This window comes from Phaseolus vulgaris, chromosome 3 (assembly GCF_051622355.1).
Source record: "Phaseolus vulgaris cultivar YP4 chromosome 3, ASM5162235v1, whole genome shotgun sequence".
NCBI classification, from domain to species: Eukaryota; Viridiplantae; Streptophyta; class Magnoliopsida; order Fabales; family Fabaceae; genus Phaseolus; species Phaseolus vulgaris.
Genome location: NC_143500.1, coordinates 54861676 through 54872462, shown reverse-complemented (window position 1 = coordinate 54872462; position 10787 = coordinate 54861676). Strand labels below are relative to the sequence as shown.

General features: G+C 33.7%; 1 protein-coding gene across 2 annotated transcripts; it reads left to right on the top strand.

The window, feature by feature from the left end:
* The first annotated feature begins 257 nt into the window (after positions 1-257).
* On the top strand, positions 258-10497 carry LOC137808787 (C2 domain-containing protein / GRAM domain-containing protein). 2 transcript variants are annotated; one of them, XM_068610064.2, is made up of 18 exons: positions 258-774; positions 1474-1524; positions 1653-1750; positions 2311-2386; positions 3883-4011; positions 4123-4169; positions 4514-4637; positions 4717-4833; positions 5244-5273; positions 5353-5452; positions 5919-6025; positions 6735-6878; positions 6961-7065; positions 7875-8021; positions 8251-8304; positions 9168-9231; positions 10085-10146; positions 10251-10497. In XM_068610064.2, the coding sequence occupies exons 1-18, from the start codon at positions 586-588 to the stop codon at positions 10365-10367; spliced, it is 1761 nt and encodes a 586-aa protein (XP_068466165.1). In that variant the 5' UTR covers positions 258-585; the 3' UTR covers positions 10368-10497. The 2 variants fall into 2 exon arrangements, with proteins under 2 accessions (XP_068466165.1, XP_090156055.1); XM_090299929.1 differs by lacking the exon at positions 258-774 and having other exon boundaries at positions 1478-1524; positions 1657-1750.
* Positions 10498-10787: the final 290 nt, after the last annotated feature.

Below are 10787 nucleotides of genomic sequence, written 5' to 3'. Positions count from 1 at the left end.
ATTTATTAATTTAATTAATAGTAAATGACTAAAAAATAATTTTAGAAATGTACTTTTCTCTTAAATCCAAATTATAATATTTTTTATTCATTCACGTGAAAGTTCACACAATTGTATATATTATCATAATTAGTTCCATATAGTATTATTTATTTATGTTTTAATTTGAGTTAATGAATTACAAGCATGACATCCAAGATTAAAAAAAGATACACTATTTTCGTGACATAAAATTATGATTGCACTATTTTCGTGGCATAAAATTATGATTCACTGCTAAAAGGAATAATTATCGGGTGTCTAAAAGTCTAAATCCCAATTTTTTTATGTTATCTTGCCGTTTAGTTCATTCAGGCAAGAAAAAAAAAAAAAAGGCAAGAAGAAGAGTGCAGTTGTTTGACACTTCCGCACTCTCTTTCTTTCCTTCCAACGGTCCAACTTTGACTCTCTTTGTTCTTTCATCCTTCTTCTTCTTAATGTCATGGCTTCACAACATTCCCTAAACCCTAGAACAACTCTTTCACCGCTCTGGTTTTGATTCGTCAGTTACTCTCTCTGTTTAGGTTGCCACTTCAGGCCATCGCCATGAACTGCACCGTTCATTCCGCGCTCTTCGCCTTTCTCCTTCCCTCTCTATGGGAGATCAAAGTTACCGTCGCTGCCTCCGTCTTCGTTGTACTCGCCTATCGCTTCTTCGCCGCCCGAACCGAACACTTCAATAACGATCCGTCGCTTCCCGACAATTCCCCCGCCGTCGACATCGCCGACGACACGGTTATTTTCGTTGTTTTCTGAGTTCTTCGGTTACTTCCTCGCTTCCAATGCTTCGTTAATGTTTCTATTGTGTTGTTTCTAAATCACGGAAGGATTTTGGAGATTCTTTTTTTAATCTTTTCTGACGATCACTTGTGTTTTGTTCTTTAGAATGATCTTGCATTCTATTTTCGATTTTCTTTTATCTTTTTATGGTTTTAGTGCAATTGATTAGTTTCCCTGAATTGGAGCAGTTGCGTGGATTCAATTGTGTTCAGTTCGTTATAATTGTGAATTGTGATCACTAGTTCGTTTCTTGTTTGTCAAGAATGGAAGTACTGGTAGTGGCTCGAAATTCTCGTGATAGTTGCTTCACGGAGAAATTTTTAACTTGTTGACGTTCAGTTTTGTCTCTACTACGCGTTTGTTAGGATTGTAAATTGTGTTCACTAGTTCGTTTGCATACGTGGCTCGTCAAGAATGGAAATGCTGTTAACTTAGTGGCTTAACTTTTTTGTTAGTTACTTCATGGAGTAATTTTGAACTTGGTTGTCATTCAGTTTTATCTCTGCTAGGAGTAATCACTAGTTATTTTGCGTTTGTGTCAAGAACAAAAATACTGTTTGGGTTTATAACTTAGTGGCTCTAGATTTTCCTGATAGTTGCTTTGTAGGGTAATTTTTAACTTGTTGACATGCACTTCTGCACTTATTTTTGTAGATAGGGCAGCCTAAAGTTGATTCTCAAGGCAGTTCAGCGTACCTGCTCAAGGTAATTAGGTTTTCTAGCAATGTATAGTCGGACCTCCTTCCCAATGGAAGAAGGCAACTTTTCTTGCAGTATATATATGCTGGAATTTATTGATGATATGTGGATCTGTTTTCAAATTCTCTTTGAAGTTAGAACTGTTGGCTGCTAAGAATCTTGTTGGTGCAAACTTAAATGGCACATCGGATCCTTATGCTATCATCACATGTGGCAATGAAAAGCGATTCAGGTTAGTTGATCTAGTTATTTCCCTCCTTTATTTGAATTTATCTCTCCAAAATAATTGTGGTGAAGAGAAAAGTTGTGTCTTGGGAGGGGGGAAAGGGGTAGAGGATCATTCCAGGTGGAGCCATTGACCTTTTAGCTTAGAGCTCTCTACTGTAAATCAGCCTTAGTTCTCCTACTTTCCTTTGTTGAGACATTTAGTTTGTTGCTAATCTTATTTGTACTTTGCCTTTGTAAGTTTAGGATTAATTAGGAGGAATAATACTGTGATGCTTGGGAATAAGTGTACTGCACCCATATGTCTATTTGATTGCATGCATAAATATATAATATATATATATATATATATTTATGTATGTATGTATATGTATTGTGTCATAATTACTTTAAAGGGAATATATGTACTATCTGAATTGACCATATAATGACAAGAAAATAAGGAATGTGCACTGTCAGAGTCTGTTGGAAGTGTGACATACGGATAGGATAATCACACTCTGTATATATTCTCAAAAGCAACATTTTTGCTCAACATTGTTCATTGGCCCTGGTGTGCTGATGCAGTTCCATGGTCCCTGGTTCAAGAAATCCAATGTGGGGCGAGGAGTTCAATTTTTCTGTTGATGAACTTCCTGTTCAGGTATCTGGCTTATCATCTATACAACATATGTGTTGAATTGGAGTAATTATCATCTATTCACGATTTTTTTTTAATTTTAAACTTTTCTTCTTAGAACCTGCTTAGTATTATTTTCTCTCTGTTTCTTTTTTACCTTGATTGATGTTCTTAGAGGACAAATTTACGTTTAATGTAATAGTATATATTTTTTACAGTGGATAATGCTTCTATGTAATTGTTTTGATATATGAGTGGATTTTATCTCATGGGCAATGTAATCTGTTCACTACAATGAAATGCCACTATTTTATCGCCACTGTAATTAATAAAAAAGATGTGTCAGGAATGATGCATTAAAGAGAAATTTGGGGTAACAACTATTCTTGAGAAGACAGTGCAGTCTCATCTTAGGTTGTCTGGGCATATGTGGTAAAGACCTGTAGAATCCCTAATAAAACAAGGAAAGAGTAGATTAGATGGAGGAGGATAGTTTGTTAGGATATAAGGACAGGAGAGGGGATGAGTGTTCATTTTGTAGACTAAGCATTAGCTCTTTGTGAAGGGGAAACTCTTGGAGGAGAGAGAGTGCTGTCCTATTTCTTGTTCTTTTCATTCTTCTCAATAAAAATATTTTTTTTTTCTTTTTTCAATTCTTGGTTCCTAACATTAGTTCAATATATAAAATCAGAGTTAGGGGGAAACCAAGAAAACTTCATGCGAAACCATTAGAAGTATGTTGACTTACATGGTTTGGTATTGTCAAATTGTCATGATTTTGATAGCACATAATAGTGTCATTTGATCCATGCAGCCAATGCCACCTACAAAGAGTTCATTGTTGTTGTTGTTTGTAATTAATAATATTGTACTTATTGGATTCTAGTTATGCGTTTTCAAATAAATTTAAAGCTTAAATAAGTTTTTAGGCATTTAATTTGGGCTAAATATGATCTTGCTCCAACTGATCTTTTTAGTCTTTGTAATTAAGAAAAAAAATATTTTAGTCCTTCTGCCCACAGTCTACCTAAATGTCATCAAAATTAATACTTTGAAAGGACAGTAAATGTGGTATGGCGTTTGATGATAAGAATGCAAGATTTGTCATGTCAATGACTTGTGTGATCCATCAGCCATGTAAGTGAAATGTTTGACAGAGAGACTAAAACAAGCGTTTTTCTAATTACTGGAAGTAACATGATTAATTTTAAATCTAAAGGACCAAAAATAAGCTTACTCCAAATTTGAGGGTTTCGTGTAGAAATACATTTTCTTTTCTAAACTCAGACAAAGAAAACTGATAAGAAGAATAATGAAAATAAATATTGCTATGCAAATGTAACATTTTGAAGCTAATTATAGTGATCAAACATATTTTTTTTAGCATGTTCTGAGATTGATATCTATGAAGGAGTGCCAGCATATTTCTTGCTTTATGTCAGACAAGCTTCTTATTTGACAGATTATATCTGTTATGTAGGTTTTCGTGAAACTGACTTCTTTCCCTGCTGACGTAGCAGATCAATGTCACAATTTATGATTGGGATATAATTTGGAAAAGTGCTGTTCTTGGTTCAGTGACTGTTCCGGTTGAAAGTGAAGGTCAGACCGGTGCAGTGTGGCATACTTTGGATAGTCCATCAGGGCAGGTAACACCCTGTCAGAAGAATTATGTTTGGTTTTAAAGGTTTTATTTGGATTTTGGTTCTAATACTTTTTTGTCTCAAAAGTATGATTATTAACATGTAACTGCATGGCAGGTTTGTCTTCATATAAGAACAATAAAACTATCTGGAAATGTTTCCAGGTGAGCCTTTTGGTATTATTTAAAAAAAAGTATGTATTATATAATTTATGTTGGTGCTATATACTTTGGGTGTTATATTATTTTTGTTAGAATAGGTCATCTTAAATAGGCATTATTGAAACGAAATGATGATGCTGTGTGCTGTACCTAGTTTCTAGATATGACCTTTCTTATTCTTTTCTCTTCCCTCTTATTATTGTATCTGAACTACCAATGTCATTATTAATATGAGAACCTAAGAGAGGAGAATCATTCATCCTCTATTCTTTTGTATTCATCTTAAGTATTATTATCATCATCATCATTTGTTGGTCTCTTTCTTATGTTAATAATTGCTCTTATAGGGTAAGTGGCTATGGAGGAGCCAACCCTCGAAGAAGGATCCCGCCCTTGGAAAGACAGGGCCCCACTGTAGTCCATCAAAAGCCAGGGCCTCTTCAGACAATATTTTCTCTTCATCCAGACGAGGTTACTGACAACTTTTTTGCTCGTTAACAATTACTAATATGGAATTTTGTTGATCTGACAAATGAAGCATATTTTTCAGGTTGTTGATCATAGTTATTCTTGTGCACTTGAGAGGTCATTCTTGTACCATGGTCGTATGTATGTCTCAGCTTGGCACATTTGTTTTCACTCCAATGTGTTCTCAAAGCAAATGAAGGTAAGACTATAGTTCTGTTTTGTCAAGTTTGAGTTGTGACACTATAGCATACTATATTGCTTCTTGTCTGAGGTTGTTGATACATCACTCATGTTGGCTAGTTTGGTTTTATGATTTTCTGATAATGTTTAATGATGTTGTTAAAAATGTGAGTTGAAGAGTAGTTTAGATTTCATGTGAAATTTCTTGTTTTGAGGAACAGTTGTATTAATAGTCATCTGGTTTTTCCTGGACCTTTATTTTTGATGAAACTGTATTATTAATATATACTACTGTTGGGAAAAAGCCCTTTCTTACTTATCGACACTGTCAATCTGTTATTTGTTGTGATTCTTTGGGTTTTTTTTTTGTATTTTTAGTGTGTTTTTCTAATTTTGGTTATAATAGTAATTTCTTGGAATATTTGATAGGTGCTTATTCCATTTGAAGATATAGATGAGGTATGATCTCTAATTCTCACTAAATATTTCAGTCAAATTAAAACTTTCATCTGGTGTAACTATTCTACTTTTTCTTAAGATTCGAAGGAGTCAACATGCATTTATTAATCCTGCTATAACAATTATTCTTCGCATGGGTGCTGGTGGACATGGCGTCCCTCCTTTGGGAAGCCCTGATGGTTAGTAATTTGTTCGAAACACTTAGTTCTTTATTTTCTTGGAGGAATTTTGTTTTTAATTTGTGATTCAATTCAATGCTTTTCCTGATTTTTCATGAATAAATAAATCCAATTAAGTTTAGCTTGTTCATATGTCTTAAAAATAAGTCAATCCAATTAAGCTCAAGGGATTACATCCACTTGGTATACTATGGTTCTACACATTCTCTATATGTATCATAGCAATATCATTTGTTGCCTGGGGATTTTCCTTTATTGCTGACTGTCTTTCATTTTTTCATAGACACTGAGATATTACTATATTGCTGGATATTGTTTGTAATGTTATTCTGAATTTTGATGTTATTTCTTTTAAAAAACTACTGTTGATGGTTTTCTTTAGTGAATAAAAGTGAGCACTGCATATTATCACCGATGGCCTTTGTTAGATAATTTGATTAGGTCTGCATTTTCTTTATTATTTCAGGTAGAGTCAGATATATGTTCGCATCCTTTTGGAACAGGAATCATGCATTCAGAAATCTCCAGCGTGCAGCAAAGAATTTCTATGAAATGTTGGAAGCTGAGAAGAAGGTTACATCTTTTACCTAGTCAATTTGGTTTTGTTGGTTTTGAATAAGTTGCTTCTTATTGTAAAATCTTTAAGAGATTCAAACACAGGAGTTTGACTCCTCTAAAATGATGGGTTCCCATTTGAGGTTAAAACCAGAGTTTCAATATATTTTGATGACAATCTATGCTGTTGCTTTTTCCCTAAACCGTTGTTTAGTGTACCCATCACATTGACTAGTTATAGAATCTTTATGCCTTTTATTTTGGGAACATGTTATGAATCTGATATATGTGTTGAGATAGAAAAACTATGCCCGAAAGGCTCTTATTTATAACAAGTCATAAATACAATGAATAAAGGTTATCCTAATTGACATAATTACATGCAGTGCATATCTCGTAATATCCCTATTTATAAATTTTACTTAATCTCCAAACCCCCTTAAGTTTGAATTCTTGCTATGTATATAACTAATTCAAGGAACTCTCAATGGGGTTGGTTTACAGAGGACATTTTCCAATTGATCATTTGATTTAATAAACCCAAGGGTGATGTCTGCAGATGAGATGTTACCCATGATGAAATGTGTTTAGTCCTGTGCAAATAGAAGTAGATGTGCAGTTATTTGTTCTTTTTCCTTTCAATTTTATATTACTTTTTATCCTGAAATTTTTGGATGAATAGAGGACAGGTTCAAGCAATTAAGTGTTCTTGTTTATCATTATATAGGAAAATGCAGAGTCAGAGCAGCGTGCACATAGCAGTTCCGTAAGAGGAAATAAGCTGCTGGATAAGGCTCCTATAGAAAGCATGTCAAAAACTGGAAAACTTCCACATTTTATCAAAGAAGAGGCTTTAGTTGGTATATACAATGTAGGCATTGTTTTCATCTTTTATCTTCATGAGTTTAACTATCAGCTTAATTATTTGTATGTAACTAGTGATTCTTCTACAGGAGCTTTTTCCCTGCACAGCTGAGCAGTTTTTTAACTTATTGTTAAATGATGGTTCAAATTTTACTAGCAAATATCGTTCAGTACGAAAGGACACTAATCTTGCGGTAAATTTTCTTCATTGCTATTGTGATTCCTTATGAAAGCTATCAATTTCTCACGTGGGGTTATGATGGAAATCAAATGTGAAATAATAAAAAGCTTACTTATTTATGTATCTCCAGAAACTGCTATTAATTATTGTGCAAGCTAACTTGTTTTTTTTCTAAAATTTGAAGAACTGGTATTGGCTAATGCTGAAAGCAAATCTAGATGCACAATGAAATATTGTTCAAATTAAGATACATTTCTTGTGTTGGACATTCTCATACGATCTTGTTGTGGTTATGTCAAAGAGTAGTGTTACCCAGATTCAGGTTCACAGGGAACCCTTGAACATAAAGAAAATTCGAAGTTATAATGTATAGTAATGTGGTTTATAATGTTTTGGGCTCTCCAATTACTAGAGCTACCTTTCTCCCTAAAATTGAAATGCATATACTCTCTCTACTCATATACTCAAAAGAAATTCCCTTGATATCAATGTTTTTCTCGAAAGCTCAGGTTTAGATTTAACTCTTCCCTTCATTCCTCAATTAAAATATATCATTCATAAACGGTAGTCTCACTTGTAGGAGTTCTCATACTGTTGGTTACTCTATCAATCATTTGCAAATGAATTATAGATCTTATTGGAGTTTATGCTTTCTCACCCTTGTAGGACCCTTCTCTCCTTTTTCCTTTATAGATTTTTCTTTAATTGAAAATAAAGAAAGTACAACTTTATATTTGTTTGTTTGTCATGTAGTTAAATTTCTGATAGCCAAGTGACTTTGGGTCTTAAGGTGGTGGTTTTCTCTGGTTATGCTATTTACAGATGGGCCAGTGGCATGTAGCAGATGAATATGATGGTCAAGTACGAGAGATAACCTTCAGATCACTGTGTAACAGCCCTATGTGCCCTCCAGATACAGCCATGACAGAGTGGCAACATCATGTTCTATCACCAGACAAGAAAAACCTGGTTAGACTGGTGCTTTTATTCACTAGATATTATGAAATATCAAAGGAGAATATAAATGATTATGTTTTTTAGTGTTGATAGCTTTTTTTGTGTGTGGTCTAGTTAACTTCATTTGCTTTTGCAACTTATGTTTCCTTTTTCTACCAACCTCTGTTCCAAAAGAAGAAACAAAATTTTCTTTGGTGTGTTTTCAAAGTAACTATTGGGATGCTTTTGTGACTTCTTTTAGGTGTTTGAGACCGTGCAGCAGGCACATGATGTTCCATTTGGATCTTATTTTGAGGTAGGGTATACTTCGGATATCTTATTTGGATACTAATCTGTTTTCTGTACGTACTTCTTTCAATGTACTTTTGTTCTTGTGATCCGATTTGAATCATTACATTTCTAAACATATTTTTATTATTCATTAGTTTAATGGAGGCTGATTCACATATGATAAGTGTAGTTAAGAAAATTCCCTATTGCCTGAATGGAAGAATATGATGCTCTGGCATTTAAGAGTCTGTATTGCTCGTAAACCATATTCTACTGATTGTTGTAAATTTAATCTTTAAACTTGATGGTATGACGGAGGAAGGAACAAGAAAGGGCCAGACACATACTTTTCAAGTTCTTTATTAATAATTCGTTTAATAAAATCCTTATTGCAAAAGTGATTTTGACTAACATTGAATTTAGCCATGAAATTCTACATATATTTGAATGTAATACTGGAATTAATCTATTAACTTACCCTCTTAAGGCACGCATACACATATGCTTAGCACATTTAGAATAGTGCGAAGCTGCAACCCACGAAACAACTAAAGAAATGCCAATCAGAAAGGGAAGGATAGTTGGCACTTTTAAATATTGATGTAAAAACTCTTATTATCATCAGATGTTCATTTGTGACTTTCCTATCAAAAGGGAGGAAGAACGAGTTCTAACCTTCAAATACCTGTTTTAAAAGCCTAGATGCTAAACTCTGATAATTGGAAGGACTAAAGTTTTTAACTAAGGTATGAAATATTTAAATAGAATAGTAACATACCAATAATTGTCCCTTCATGAATCTCTGATATGTTTGTCTCCCAGCATATTGTTTCTAATAATTATATTATAATTTTCTGATAAAGATGGTTTATGTTCTTGGTCCATTAGGTACACTGTAAATGGAGCTTGGAGACAATTAATGAAAGCTCATGTACTCTGGACATAAAAGTGGGTAAGTTTTGGTTGAAACTCCTGAATATTGTTCCATTTACATCTTATTCCCCATTTAAGTGTCATTGATGATGCAGTCTTCTGGTAATCACCAACCACAAAAAGTTACTGACTATGAAAACCCATGATATTTGTTCTTTTGGGTTATTTCCATGATTTTTCCCCTTCTCTTTTGTGAGAACACCCTGAATGGTTTGAAACCATTTTCTCAGCTAAGCTTTATTCACACAGAACACGCTGGTAGCCAGCATTTCCAGCACACCCATTTCTCTAATTTACCCACATATTCTGTCTGTTTATTTTTCTGCAAGTCCTCTACTCAGTTTTCTTGTAAGTCTTCTGAATGGAGAAATGTCTGTACTTCCACTGATATTCCTGTTCCTTTGCTGACTCTTCCACTCTTTTTTTTCATTTTTTGTTGTTGAGCGTGTCTCTGCTGTACCTGTTCAACCTTTCTGTTCTGTTCTGTTTTGATTTTTATTGGTTTCATTAATGATCCTTCACATCCTGCGCAGTCACAGAATCATCCACTTAACTTCTCCTGTTAATTTGTGTTTAATTTAAGACCGACCTTTTTTAGCATCTATATATTTGGGTAACATAAATTGTTTAACTTGCATCTAGTCTAGACTATAATATTGGCCATCCCACTACCAAACTAGAGTGAGTTTGGGATTGATTGTTCTGCCACTATATGGCTTTGAGAACCGCATACAAATTCTATGACAAGCATGTTAGAATCAGGCACAAGCTAAAATTCCATTCCAGGACTTCAAGGGAAGCCAATACGAAAATGATTAGGGAAATATCAAAGTAAAAAATTAAACCCGAGTCATTTCCTTCTTTCTTTGCAGGTGCACATTTCAAGAAATGGTGTGTTATGCAATCCAAAATAAAGTCAGGGGCAGTCAATGAGGTTGGTAGATGTTTTGTAGATACAGTTTTTCATATATAATAGTTCCAAGCTGCAGGTATTAACAGCTTTTAATTAATAAAAATAATTCTTGTTTAACAATGTAGTACAAGAAAGAAGTTGAGGTCATGTTAGATGTTGCTCGATCGTTTATAAAATCAAATACTTCTGATGGCGAGAATGTTGAGGTCTCTTCGGCCCCAGCTGGTGTCTTGGAAAGCTAATATTTTTTTGGCAACCTTATCTGTGCAATATTGTCACTTTTTTTTTTGTCTTTTATCATGTAACACGCATAACTAACATACATGTATATGTATAATATGAATGCAAAAGGATTTTTTTTTTTCTTGTGTATCTCTGTTGGAAAATTTCAAAGGGGGGCTAATATTTTTTTGGCAACCTTATCTGTGCAATATTGTCACTTTTTTTTTCTTTTATCATGTAACACGCATAACTAACATACATGTATATGTATAATATGAATGCAAAAGGATTTCTTTTATCGGTGTTTTTTTATTTTTCTTATCGAAACACTTTTGTGGAAAATGATTTCTTTTTTAGAGTTTTTGGATTACTACTATATAATTTTGCATTTAAGAAAAGTAAAGATTTATAAAGAATTTTCTTGTAAATAATGGAGTGAG

Coding starts and splice junctions, on each gene's coding strand:
- LOC137808787 (XM_068610064.2), top strand. CDS start 586: ATGAACTGCACCGTTCATTCCGCGCTCTTCGCCTTTCTCCTTCCCTCT. Junction 4,170..4,513: donor CTATCTGGAAATGTTTCCAG/GTGAGCCTTTTG, acceptor TTGCTCTTATAG/GGTAAGTGGCTATGGAGGAG. Junction 9,232..10,084: donor TACTCTGGACATAAAAGTGG/GTAAGTTTTGGT, acceptor CTTTCTTTGCAG/GTGCACATTTCAAGAAATGG.